Below are 13,770 nucleotides of genomic sequence, written 5' to 3'. Positions count from 1 at the left end.
GCTCCATAAATGCTAGATGAAGCGAGAGACAAATTTTCCAGGGTCACAATGCTTTTCTTTTGAAACATTACTATAATAACTCCATACACTTTCAGAATTAGTAAGCAGATATTTGTTGGAGTGTGGTATAGCAGGGAGCAAGCTAGATTCCTGCCTGCTCAATAACTGTTCTGGTTTAGAACAAGCTGTTTCAACCTTACCCAGGACGTTTGCCATGTATGTATAGTTAGTTGAACACTAAGCTCCTGGCTGGCAGTGCAGGTGGCACCCTCTGATGTTAAAACATGTTGCAGCTGATCAGGTACTGACATGAATACATTCCTTAAGGGGAGGGATAGTGATGCCTCAGTTTGCAGTAACATGTTGAACACCCTTGGGGAATGAATGAGAAAGAAACTAAGTATTACACAGTGTCAAGCCTTAAAATGCTAGGGGATATGTTTTAAAAAAGAGATTAGTTGAGTCTGCTAGTTTTGGCTTGTCGTTTTGTAACTCGTAATTTATTGTTACCCAGCTTTAACAAAAAGAAAATGTGAGTTTGGTTGCGTTGCCCCCCACTTCCCACCCACCTCATTGTTCAGAAGTGTGGTTGTTACTGTTTCCAACAGTTTTTGTTATGTAGAAGAAACAAACTTGGCATTAAGAATTGGCAATTTGGGAAAAGATAAACAGCATTTAGGATGATTAAAAACATTGACAAGCAGACATGCTTTTAACGTTACTTGCTTAAGTATGCATATACATATAGCTAATGGGTTTAGAAATAGCAAGTAACCTCAGCTACAGTTTAATTGAATGCACTCAGAAAAATTCTGATGGCTGTTGGGAAAGGCTATATTAAAATAGTACTGGAAGCGGGCCTGCAATTTTAACATCTTGTGTTGTGGTGGTGGTTAGCCTTAGTGGGTATTAGATGGAAGACTTCCAGGCAGTTGCATTGATTAATTTCTGTTCTGGACTTAAAATGATGCCTGTGTGTGGTGTGCTGGATCCTACTGCTAAGTGGCAGCTTGAACAAAAGATAACAGTTTTCTTTTTGCAGTAACTGAGAAGAAAAAAAATATTAGGATGAGATCAAAGCTTTTCTTGTTCTAGCCAAATGGGAACAAACTGAAAAATAAAGCTTTGGATTGAAAGTGTGCAGCTTTTGGCTGGGATAGAGTTAATTTTCTTTATAGGAGCTAGTACAGGGCTATGTCTTGGATTTGTGCTGAAAACAGTGTTGATAATACAGAGATGGTTTAGTTGTTGCTAAGTAGTGCTTATATTAAACCAAGGACTTGTCAGCTTCCCATGCTCTGCCAGGTGCACAAGAAGCTGGGAGGGGACACGGCTGGGACAGCTGACCCCAACTGGCCAAAGGGCTATTCCATACCATATGGTGTCATGCTCAGCAATAAAATCTGGGGGAAGAAGAAGGAAGGGGGGGACATTTGGAGTGATGGTGTTTGTCTTCCCAAGTAACCGTTACGCGTGATGGAGCCCTGCTTTCCTGGAGATGGCTGCACACCTGCCTACCCATGGGAAGCAGTGAATTAATTCCTTGTGCTTTGCTTGCATGCGTGGCTTTTGCTTTACCTGTTAAACTGTCTTTATCTCAGCTCACGAGTTTTTCTCATTTTTACTCTTCTGATTCTCTCTCCCATCCCACTGAGGGGGAGTGAGCGAGCAGCTGTGTGGTGTTTAGTTGCTGACTGGGGTTAAACCACGACAAAATGCCATTTTTTTTATTCAGGTTTCATATGTCTCTTACACTTTGGTTAGTAATGACAAGGACACCTGTGGGTGTCAGAAGCCTTTATTCAAAAGGGTATGGTGTCTGAGCAGTGGTGGCGTATGTAGCCATGATACAGCGGACAGGGAGAGGTCTTGGTCTTCTGGCAGTGCCTTTGGCAAATTTGTGGCACATAGAGAAATGGTTGCCTCCAAGGCAGGATGGCACAAAGAGAAATCTTGGTTTTGAACTCATTGTGCTACCTCACCCTTCTTCCCTGTTCGTAACCATATTAATCCTACTGGAAAGCTAGTGTGTCAGGCAGTCACTGCTGAGGTCTGGAAGGAGTTTTCTCAGGGAACAGGACAGAAAAATAATTTGGTTGGGTTTCTTCATTGTCTTTTTGGTATTCAGACATTCCTGGGAACCATTATTTGTGGTTATTTCTATAGACTGCACAGTGTGGGTTGAGTTTAACAGTTATGAGCCTTTCTCCTATTTAAATTTTATCATAGGCAAAAAATTGGCAAAGTTACTATACCATTACTGTTTTTGTAATGACAAAACCATCTCAAATTACAAAGAGAATGTAAAATCTGTTTTTAAAGCTGGTGAAAGAACTGACCGAGATCCTTTCTAGTTTCATTCACATGTATAGCAAGCTTGAAATCTACATTGCAAACGTACTGCCAAGTTGTGATTAGGGTTTGTTAGGCGTGGCTAAAGCTGAGCTCCATGTTTAACTAATAGGTCTTTGATGTTACAATGCCTCAGTTGTGTATTTATCTAAATCAATTGGTATGGCAAGTTACAGGTAAAGTTTTGCTGTGCTAACAAGGTGGGACAGGAGGCTTCAGGAGGTTTATTAAACTCAGTGCTTGTCAAATCAAGGACTTGCACGATAGAAGGAATTATCTGAATTAGCTGTATATGTTGTTAGGGGCTAAATTAATAAGTTAGGGATAAAAGCCCTCAGGTGCCCTTATTTTTAGTGCAGCTGAAACATTCATTCTTTTTCTATTGGAAGTCTTGATATGCTGGCATGTCTGAAGAATAGACAAGAAATGTATCTCTGAATACTGTGCCCTTGTTACAGTATTTCCAGCTCACTGTCACTTGCAATATTTTTTTCAGAATTATTCATTGTATCTGAAAATTTGTATGAAAAAATATGAAAAAGATACACAAAAGAGGGCTGAAGAGTACAGATCCCATGAGAATTTTTCAGCTCTTGAGGGAATAAAATGGCATGATTGTTCATCTTTAGAGAGGCATTGAATGAAATCTGTGAAGGCACATAAAATCATGAATAGTACAGGCATTCCTGCCGTACCAACACAAGACAAAACAAAACAAAACAGGGCATACAAGTCATAATGTCATATACAAGTCATAATGATCATGTGAAATACATTAGCACAGTGTGTTATTGAGGCTGGGGACCTTTGGAGCTTGAGAAAAAAGTTTGCCACATACTTGAACAAACAATATACAGAGCTGTATTCAGCAGCATGCTTTTTGGTTTATCACAGTTGTAAGGATAAAACTTTTCTATAATGCCAGTTTTCAATTAGAAAATTACATTTTCCCTGAATTCTGAAGTGTAACCTAACTTCAGTGGTGGCACTGCTCAGTTTCACCCAGTGGTTTGATGTGTTGGGGTAATTTTTGTGTCACCATGTCATGTGTTAGTTGAAGATGTTATTGTAAAGTCTGTGGTTGAACAGTCAGTTTAGTCTCACATTTGAGATAACATGAAATATTTTCCATATCTCCTGTGGTAGGCATATGTATTAGAAAAGGGTACCTCCAATGCTATAACTAGATCTCATGGTCATGACAATGTACAGAGCACTGCGTCTGCAAACACTGGGCATCAATAGAAATGTCCACAAGGACAGTACGTGTTAGTTGAAGTCCATTGTGTTGATGCCTTAGTCTTTCCAAAGCAGGCTCTTCGGCAAGCTCTTTAGGACAAGACTTTGTACCCGATGTGGAGACAAATTCTTTAAGTTCCCAAATATTGACTTTGCATATAAGCTGGTGTAAATATTTTTTAGTGCTTTTGAAACTCTGTTAAGGGATAGGTTAAATGGTAGGCATTACTATATAGTAGGTTAAATAATAAATAGATTTTGCTTCATCGTCTCATTTGTAGAGTTCCTGGGAAAGTAACAGGAGATATGTGTTAGAAGAGATAGAGCTCAAATTTTAGTTTTATGTGGATATTTCCTATTTTCTGGTCCCTTTCTTTGTAATGTTTCTGCTATTAACCAAAATCTCTAGAGTAGATGATAATGTGTTTCTTGTGTTCCCTTCTGAAATATGTTTTGAATCCTATCTGTTTGAGAAGTCTCTCTGTTCTTGTCTTTTTTTAAAATTTATTTTATGACTATGTATTCTGGCACGGTCTTTAATTTGTTTCAGTAGTCCTCCCGTCCCTGAAAAATGCATGAGTCTTTCTGGCACCCGTCCTTTTCAATTGTCTGTGAACAATGAAGCAAAGAATTTGTTTAGTTTTTATAGGCATTTTCTAATTACAGCAGTGGAAAAGCTAACTGGACTATAGTGATGTGTACACTTCACTCTGCATCTTCAGTCATGTTTTTTCTGAGAGTTCTGCTTGAAACTCACTATATTAATATTTCTGCTCCATATAAACCAAGAAAGAAATATCCTTTTAATATCAGGCATTACTCAGGCAGCGTCCAGAGTTTTGACTGAAACAGAGTTGTTGCAGATTAAACAGTTTAGGTGGTTCATGTAAATAACTTCACGCTTGTCAGTTAGCCTCCTGAACCTGTTAACAGTATTTTCATGTGGAATATTACTCTGATGTATATATGTTTTAATAAAATTAAACATTGTTGTAACTTGGGCAACTGTCATCTGGGAACGGTGAAGAGAAGGATGTGGTTTCTTCATTATTGACTGGGAAAATAAAAATTCAGTTAAATATCTTTTTCCACTTTGAAATATCAAATTCCCTTCAAGTCTAACCTTTTGTTTTAATGGGCAAATATTGTAGCTGCTACAATATTTTGGATCTTGAACTGTTTTACTAGGTATTAGGTTCTGGCTATGGGAAAATCTACATGTGCCTAACTTTATTTTTTATGCACAACTCTTTGATTTCAAGGAGTCTTTGCAGAGTAGAAAGCTTGCATTTGATCCATGTAACTTGCATTATAAACCCCTTCAATTTTTATGCTGTTCTGCGGATACTGTTCACTTGCTTCTCTTTGCGGTGCTAGGTATTTGTTTTCTTGAATTGATCATAATTTCGTCAGCTTCCTAATTGAAGTTGCATTAATCACACCTTTTTTTTCCTCACTTCTGATACAAATTGTGTCTAATTTCTAGCACCTACACTAAGATCTTGAATGGCAGGCACCAATCTTTTTATAAATGAAATGATTAATGACTGGCGATGTAGAAGCCAAACCCCTTGACTTAGGTGCGGCTGCAGCCGAAGCATCTCCTTTGCATGGAATGTTCCAACTCGGCTGGTGTTTGAGATGTTTATATGTGTGTTTTGATGGCAAGGGCCCAGCCCGCTGAAAAATCTGCCATGAGATGACTCACAATATTACGACAGAAGGTAGAGTCATCGTCTTTTACTTAAAGTGCATTTAATTTAATTTGTTCTTGACTATGTATAAAACCACTTAATAGTGCTATGCAAATTGATATAAAATATATTTATAATACATGACAAATAGCTTCTACAAAACTCATGTGTTTTCTCTTTAGCCTTAAAAATGAAAATGTTTGCTGTGATGGATGATGCTTTTAAATCTAGTGTTTACTTAAATTAAGACAATTAAATAATTACGTATTAGAAGGATACTCATCACAACTGCAATTTAAGCAGTTAGTAGTATCTCAGAATTCAAAGGAGAAATTAAATACTACAGATATTGGAAAATATTTGTGAGCCTTTATAATACAGCCCCACAACACTCACTGTGCACAATCTGTGCTCAGCAATACAGGATTCCCTTGATTCTTCAGAGAAGGATGGTGATCAGTGATGACAGCACTGAAATCCGCGTGTGCATGCTCAAATGCAAATTCCCATGTATGCAGTTAGTGGACAGGTATGTCTGCAAGCTTACAGCAGATAAAAATGACTTTTATTTAAAATCATGAGAAAACACTCTTAAACAAAAGGAACAATGTGGCAATTGGTGATTTCCTGAGCCATGTTTTTTGGATGCATTTTTCTGGGATTAAAGAAAGTCTTTTATTGAACTCTGGGAGGTAAGCTCCTTTTCCTGTGGCTTTGCAATGTATCCATCTACTATTTGGGAAGGGGAAAGGGTGACCTGTGGAGGGTGGAGGCCCCACACCCCCAGCAGTGTGCACTTCCCGTGGCCAGTGCCAGGTGCTTTTGCATTCAAGTTATAATACCTGTCTTTTCCTCTTTACAAGCCATCAGTGGGCTTGTTCTCAGTCAGCTGTTGAGCCTTCTGTCTGCTTCAAAATGCCAAAGGCAAGCACTATGAAGACAGAGACAAACATTGGCTTCTGTAGTATTTTCTTGTAGATCAAGACTTCAGATAAATATAGACCAGTTAATCTAGGTTGGTATGCTATGTGTTAAGTGTATAATTAACTGAAAACCGTAGCATTCATTGCAAATTTCCCTTGTTCTTAAAGGGGAACTGGAATAACTCTGTGCTGGTAGGAGTTGCAGGGATGGAGAAATATGTTTAAAAGGGGGGGAGGCATCTCACAGAGTGGGCTCTTCTTCAGCTGGGGGGGTGAAGCCACAGCACCAATGTAAAATGATGTATTATGCAACAGCAGTTGTCTTTATTGGTTTTTACCTATATCGTGGTGAGAAGAACTTTACCTCTTCTTCAACTAAATGAAAGCTTTATTCTAAGGAGATTATCATGTCAGTGTCTGCAGCTTGCAGCTTGTTTTCTGGGAATAGTCAAGGTTTTTACAACAACTTGTCCTTTCTTGTTCTGAGAGTTGGCAATCGAACAGGCAGCGTGATTCTTGTGCCATTTTTATCAAGTGTGAAATAAATGTAAAGAAGGCAGGTGAAAAAAAATGACCAAACCGACAGTGTACACTTACAGAAACCTGCTTCTCTTGTCAAAACTGTGCTGTGAAAGCAATCTTTATTATTCATACCATCTCCATTATTGTGGCTGAAATAGGAGACTGGAGCGCTCTGTTTCCTTTTCTAGTATTGTCTTTTATTTTTCATGGATTTTCTGTGCTGCTAAGAGAGCAACAGATGATATTGGTTTCATTGCATTGTTTTCATTGCACTGAAATTCAGGGAAGAATGGCATGAGCTTGATCACGCTCCTCCCACTAAGCATATTGGAAGTGGAAAGTCCTGCTGGTTTAGGAGGATTATGTTTCTTTTTACACTGCTTAAGTTTTATTATTAATTTAGTGTTCTTTCAAGAAATAATAGGTGCAGTATTATTATCTGTGTTGTAGACTTGTCTTCTGAAGAGCACAAGGAAACCAGTGATTCTAAATGGCTGAAAAGAAGTACATTTTTATTTACCGTGCTCTTGTAGTTAGTTCAAAGACAAGCTTGTATTGAGTTTCCCGAAGTTAATACTATTTTGTGATCAAGGCGATTTGGGGTGTTGCCAAATGAAATGTTACCATTCGTTTTGAACAATGTGATATTTAACAGTTTTATTTCTCTCTGTTGCAATTATTTAAAGCTTCTGCTAGGTACAACTAAGAAAATAGCTTCTCTAGAAACAAAAATGAGAAAATTTAAGGACTGAATTGTTCACTAAAGCTTATATGTCATATTTTTGTCTTTTGGGGTTTTGTTTTAGGGTTTTTTCAGTGTGTCTGGTTTTCACTAGGATAGGATTTCAGTAGCAAATTCTTGTGACTCTAGTTGGCTTCAGTGGGATGAGTTTTTGCTGGGATGAGCATCTTTGGAAATCCCTTCTTCCTTTTAGTTGTTACGGCTAAGAGGATTCCTGGTGCTGAAAGAGGCAGACAGTCACACACTCTGCCCTGAGAATTGCAAGATCTAAAAGCCAAGCACCACATAGCAAACCTAAAGGAGAATATTAATTTTGAAGTTTTACATTAATATAAACCATTACTGATGTTGGTACAGGGTAGTACTTATGGGTCTTAGAAATGTTTATAGGTAAGATTGGCTTAAGACAAGTATTCCATTAAAACAAGAGTGTTGTGGCTGGCAATGGCGTTTCTCAGGGTGAAAGTGTAAGTGCATGGGGCTGAGGGTTTTCTACAAGACGACTGACAGCAATGTTTATCTGAAAGCAGGGCTTCAATGCAGTTTGAACAAGACTTCTTTAAAGCCCAGTAAGCATACTTGTCTTCCAGGTTAAAGTGATGTTTTTGTGACTGAACTTGCTTCTGTATGGGTTCTGACATGCGCCGAAGAGTTTGATGCAGAATGACTAGAAACTTGTAAAGGCAGTAGAAACTTCCTCATGTAAATGAGTCCTAAGAGAAAAATGAGTTTAACCTCCTCAAGGGCAGTGGAAGGGACAAGGCACGATAATACAATGGCAATGCATGTGAAAAAATAGGCATAAGAAAATAGAGAGATATATAAGGGATGGCTAGAAACTTTAGCTTGTAGATAAAGAACAACTGACAGTGTTGTAGTTGCCTGCTGCTTGTGTTTTTTCACTTAGCGCTGACCTCAGCTTGTTCACATGATTTTAATGAAATCCTTTTTTAATGAAAACTCTGTTGCTCTATCCATCTATGCTCTTGGTTTGATTTACTAATAAAGCAGTGATTTAAAAGTGGTAAAAAGTTGTAATCAAGTGTTACTGTTTTTATTTGACAGGCCGGACCTGATAGACATGAATACCGTTGCTGTTCAAAGCAACCTTGCAAATTTAGAACATGCTTTTTTTGTAGCAGAAAAACTTGGTGTTGCCAGACTTCTGGATCCTGAAGGTAAGATAGCTGCAAAGGGCTTTGTTGCAAAAATCCTAACAGTAAAATAAAATCCAATCTGCCTGCAGGTTGTAGCGTATTTGTGGGCATTCTTACAACTACATGATAAAGTGCTGTTCTGTCTTGCTCTTTCAGATGTTGATGTTTCCTCACCTGATGAGAAGTCAGTAATAACTTATGTGTCATCACTTTATGATGCATTTCCCAAAGTACCAGAAGGTGGTGAAGGCATCAGTGCAAATGTAAGTAGGAGAAAAATACTTGTGCAGTGTGTGAGTTTCATTAATACGAGTCTTGATTTCAGCTCCAGAAAGTTATCTGGGTCTTCCGTAGGACTGCTGTCACACTTTTCTTTGACACGATTTTCTAGGTTGAGATTTTAGAGGCTTAACAGCTATTTCATGTTCTGGACATGAAAATACTTGTGCAAAGGACTTAATTAAAAACAGTATACCTGAAGTTGGAGAAAGATAGAGTCAAAGTTCTTACTTTTCAGTCATGGACCTACAAATTGTGCCTCTCTGATCTTATAAATTTGAAGTTTATTAAACTAGAAAATTTTGTGTTTTCAGTGGAATTATTTGGGACCAAAACTGAAGAGTGAAATCATATATTTGGGAGCTTTAAGTGAGCTGTAATGAGCAAGTACATATTGTTTCAGAATTGCAGGATTTAGAAATCTCTTTTCTATGTGTGTGAAGACCTCAGACTTCAAAGTTAAAGCAAAAATGAGCTCTCAGATGATTTTCTTCTGATCTGTAATCTGGGTTGTGCTTTGGTAGGATGTTGAAGTCAAATGGGTTGAATATCAGAATATGGTGAACTACCTCATGCAGTGGATCAGACACCATGTCACGATAATGTCTGACAGAACATTTCCCAACAATCCTGTGGAATTGAAGGTGAGGTGTGGCATCTGAAACTCCTTGTTGGAATGACACTTTATCTGACTGACTCAAAGCATGCTTGAACAAATAAAGTGCTTGTTGATTTATATGATCAAACCAACTGTAGAACAGTACTACTCCTTAACCTTTTTAAAGTACAATAAATACATTACTAACATATGAATGATCAAAAGCAAATCTTTAGCTTGTCACTGACCATTTTTTGTAGAACTCAAGTAGAACAGAATAAGAACGTAAGCTTATGAAGAATATTAGGAGAGGGTTGAGAGGGTAAGGTTATATTCACTGTAGGTAAAAGTTGATGGTTTTTGTGTTTCTTTAGGCACTTTATAATCAATATTTACAGTTTAAAGAAACAGAAATTCCACCAAAGGAGACCGATAAATCAAAAATTAAACGTCTATATAAACTGCTAGAGGTAAGTTTTAACAAGGATTGAAATGTATAGAAGTTCCTTTTCTGTGGCTTAAAATAACAAATATGTATGAATTGTTAAGGTCTGGATAGAATTTGGACGCATCAAACTTCCTCAAGGCTATCATCCAAATGATATAGAGAAAGAATGGGGAAAGCTTATTATTGCCATGCTGGAAAGAGAGAAGACCCTTCGGCCTGAAGTGGAGAGGTATGCTAGTGAATGTTTGACAGGCTTGGTTAATATATTTTCTGTTGTTTTAACCCATACTGGAAATTGTAAATGTCTTCTTCTGTGATAACATCCACATTATTTTTCTAGATCAAGTAATTGTGCTTTTGTTCAAGGCCTGAAGTTCTTTACCTACTTCATAGAAGCAGGTCCAGATGGAAATGACTTTGATGGTCTCAGAAGGTCATGATGAATAGTATCTGTGCCTCAGATCATCAAAGCATTTAAACACAAATATAACCACCTTCTAGGTTCGTATCACTTCACTGTCTCATTTGGACTTGATTTCATATAAGCAACATCCTCATCCTTTACATGAAATGTATATTTCATTTGGTGCACAGCATTGTGGGCTAATGTCCTGTTCTGAGGATGTTTAAAAGTTAGTTGTACTCAAGAGCTCACAAAGCATTTAGACATACGAAGCGCTTAGTTGTCTTCCATGGTAGTAGAATGTGTGACACTGTTTTGTACATCACTAATAACATACTGAGCATGTTTAAAATCTTAATGCAGTCTTAGAGTATTTCTGCTTTTTAATGGTACCTCTTTTGAGTTCTGTGGCAGACACAGGTGCTACCCATTCATTAATTAAAAAAACTCTAAGTTAAATGATTCTTTGGGCTTCTACCTGCAGGTGGGCATAGACACCTGGGTCTGGATTCATTCTGCTTAACTTTAAGCATCCACAGGAGACACCTAAGATCTGAATCGCTTTCTAGAGAACCCTGGCATTTCTGGTGACAATAGGGTGATCATTCTCTCTGGTTTAGGTACCTGAAATTAGGTGTGAAGAATCCAGACCATTGTGTAGGAAGTCCTCAGAAAGACAGATTTTTAGCAAGAGAAGATCCCAAAGACAGTCAGAGTTGATTAAATACGTGTCACGCTTACAAAAACAAGAGCATGACTGAAATGGCAGATTCAATGGGAGGTGTTGATTCACATCATCTTGCTGCAGAAAGTTCCTATAGAGGAATACGAAGTTGTCCCCACCATGCAGAGTAGAACACTGGAAAGCAGCGGAAGAAATACTGCCTGCTAGATCTTGTGGGTTGATCTGTTCTGACCTGCCAAAAGCAAAGTTAGTGCCTGCCTTTGCCAAAAGGAATTCTATTCTTACTTGCAGAAAGCTGGATTATCTTTGTTGAGAATGTGTATAAATGACATTAGTTTATTTCTTTTTTATTCAGATGGACCGAGCACAGGTAAATACAAATAAACACAATCTCCTTCCCATATTTCAGGATTCGTAAACACACTTAAAGTGACAGGTCATATGGTGATGGTCACTATGTGTGGTGGTCATTGCAAAATGAGAGAGAAAAGTTGATTAAGTGTTTCTGGCTTAGTGATCAAGTTAATATTGTCGGTTGATCTGGACACAAGAACTTGATACACGTTTGTTGTATTGGTTTTTAGTGCATCTCACTAATAGGAGGTGTTGATACAGCTCCTAGGGTGGGATTTGGTTGTGGCAAAAATGTGACCTCAGCTAATACTGAAATTTAGCAAGTACTAAAACTTTGCAAGTCTGGTGAACACATCTGAAAGTATCAACACAGATAGACAACGTGTGGCCAGATTGGTGTATGGTATCAAAATTAATATGATGTCAGTGAGGAGAGTGCCAAACTGAGCTCTAGTTTGCAAAACTACCAGAGTTTGGAATTGCTGCAGGGGTGTGTCTATGCCTTTGCTGTGCTTTTCTGTGCAAACACGGTTATCTTATGGTGTGGGTGTGGTTTTCAGGAGGCCCTGAAAGCAGGGGATGCAATACTGAAAGAATCACCCCTAACCCAAATTCTGAGTTAAAGTGTAAACTTAAGGGTGGCTATCAGATTTTTCTTACTTGTTTTGCGGTCAAAACAGCCAGAAGCAATTAGCTCTGAATGTGGAAGAAGTTGAAGAGGAGGACAGATTAGTGGGACAGGGCAGTTAGTAAACATGCATACTTGGACAGTGGAGTAATGGTGGTGGGTTGGGTGGTGTACAGGTGTCTCAAATTAAATTGTTATGAGCTGATTAACCATGATATTCCCCAGTTTTATTGTGCAGTTCCATTTGAAGGAAAAGGAGTCAGCCCAACCTGGAGGTGTTTTGTACCGTACTGTGGAGTGTGGAGTTCTCACTTCACTTCTTTTTGAAACTTTGCAGTGTTTCTCAGAGTCTTCAATGAAAAGACTTCTTTAAATTCTTATTTGGCTTATAGACATTTAGTGACACTTAAATAAAATATTTGGCACGTCTGTTTCCTAGAGACGCCCTAATGTTGCTGCCTAGTCTGTACTTGCAAAGCCTCAATGCAAGGTAGGGAAGCCAAAAGCAAGGTAGTGTACATAGCCCCAGGTAAAATCCTTTGAAGAGCTGGCAGAATATTAATTGCTGGGTTTTGAATATGCATACTGAAGCCTATTTAAAGGAGGAGTGCTAGGTGTTTCAAAAGCCAGTAGTGAAATTTCATCCCTAGAAGCAGTACGTTTTGTAGGAGTTTTATCTTTTCATTTTTCAGCAAATGTAAACAGCCAGAAGGACCGTGCTCTGGATGTAAAAATGAATAGCAGTAGTTATAGCTATCATAGCAGTGATTCACTGTTTAGCAACAGTACTAGTGCTCGAACCAGCGTTGACTCTAATGAGAATTTCCTTTCTGTTAATTGTGGTCCTACACTGATTAAATCTTGTATAAGCTTTGGTAATGGCACCTTAGAAGGAAACAGGTAACTTGGCATATGTATTTGTGCTTTGTGTTACATGCTGTTTGTTCATTTGTTTTTAAAGTCATGCAACATGTCTAGTAAATATAAATAACATTAATACTTATTTATCTTTCTGAAATGCTCTGGCATCACATAGGTTGGAAATGCTGCAGCAGATTGCAAACAGAATTCAGCGGGACAGCCGGAGCTGTGAGGACAAACTAATACTTGCCCGGAACGCCCTGCAGTCTGTAAGTCAGTCAGTGATTTTACTTGTGTGTGTTTATAAACTTACTGCACTGGAATGGCTACTTTAAAAAAAAAAAAAAATTCTTTAGGATTTTTGAGTACATACTTAATAGTTGCTACTCTTATTTTCGTTGTACTGTTATTTTTAATTTAGCATTTCTTCAAGAAAATACCAAAAATTGCCTAGAGTGAGTTCTGTTAGATTTTTTTTTTTGTTGGTAGATAAAATTAGATAAAATGCTTCACAATTGTTTCAAGATCAGAAGAAGTTTTTACAAAAAAATTAGGATTTCTTACAGCTCATTGCTCTTTGATTTAGCTGCAGGGCTTAATGGCTTTTTCTTATTTATTCAGGACACCAAGCGGTTAGAGTCAGGGCTCCAGTTCCAACATGAAGCAGAGATAGCTGGGTATCTTCTTGAATCTGAGAACCTTCTCCGCCAGCAAGTGATTGATGCCCAAATTCTTATTGATGGGAAATACTATCAGGCAGACCAGCTTGTGCAAAGGTACTTTACAGTGTATTTATATGAATAAATAAATGTCCCAAATGTGGATACCCATTATGGACAACATTTTCAAAACTATGTCTGTGGATAAACTTTTCAATCTGTCACT

The 13,770-nt window shown here is 38.0% G+C and overlaps 1 protein-coding gene across 19 annotated transcripts in view; it reads left to right on the top strand.

Annotated features, from left to right (window-relative positions):
- Positions 1-13,770, top strand: part of DST (dystonin) — a 313,545-nt gene that overhangs the window by 150,494 nt on the left and 149,281 nt on the right. For 18 of the 19 annotated variants that reach the window (XM_075498103.1, XM_075498099.1, XM_075498098.1 and 15 more), the window contains 7 exons: positions 8,538-8,650; positions 8,786-8,892; positions 9,433-9,552; positions 9,881-9,976; positions 10,056-10,183; positions 13,061-13,154; positions 13,507-13,661. In XM_075498103.1, the coding sequence (XP_075354218.1) occupies positions 8,538-8,650; positions 8,786-8,892; positions 9,433-9,552; positions 9,881-9,976; positions 10,056-10,183; positions 13,061-13,154; positions 13,507-13,661 (813 nt within the window). The remainder of the gene's footprint in view (positions 1-8,537; positions 8,651-8,785; positions 8,893-9,432; positions 9,553-9,880; positions 9,977-10,055; positions 10,184-13,060; positions 13,155-13,506; positions 13,662-13,770) is intronic. The other variant, XM_075498102.1, reaches the window with a different exon arrangement.

This window comes from Mycteria americana, chromosome 3 (genome assembly GCF_035582795.1).
Source record: "Mycteria americana isolate JAX WOST 10 ecotype Jacksonville Zoo and Gardens chromosome 3, USCA_MyAme_1.0, whole genome shotgun sequence".
Taxonomy (NCBI): domain Eukaryota; kingdom Metazoa; phylum Chordata; class Aves; order Ciconiiformes; family Ciconiidae; genus Mycteria; species Mycteria americana.
This window is presented reverse-complemented; position numbering and strand designations above follow the sequence as displayed.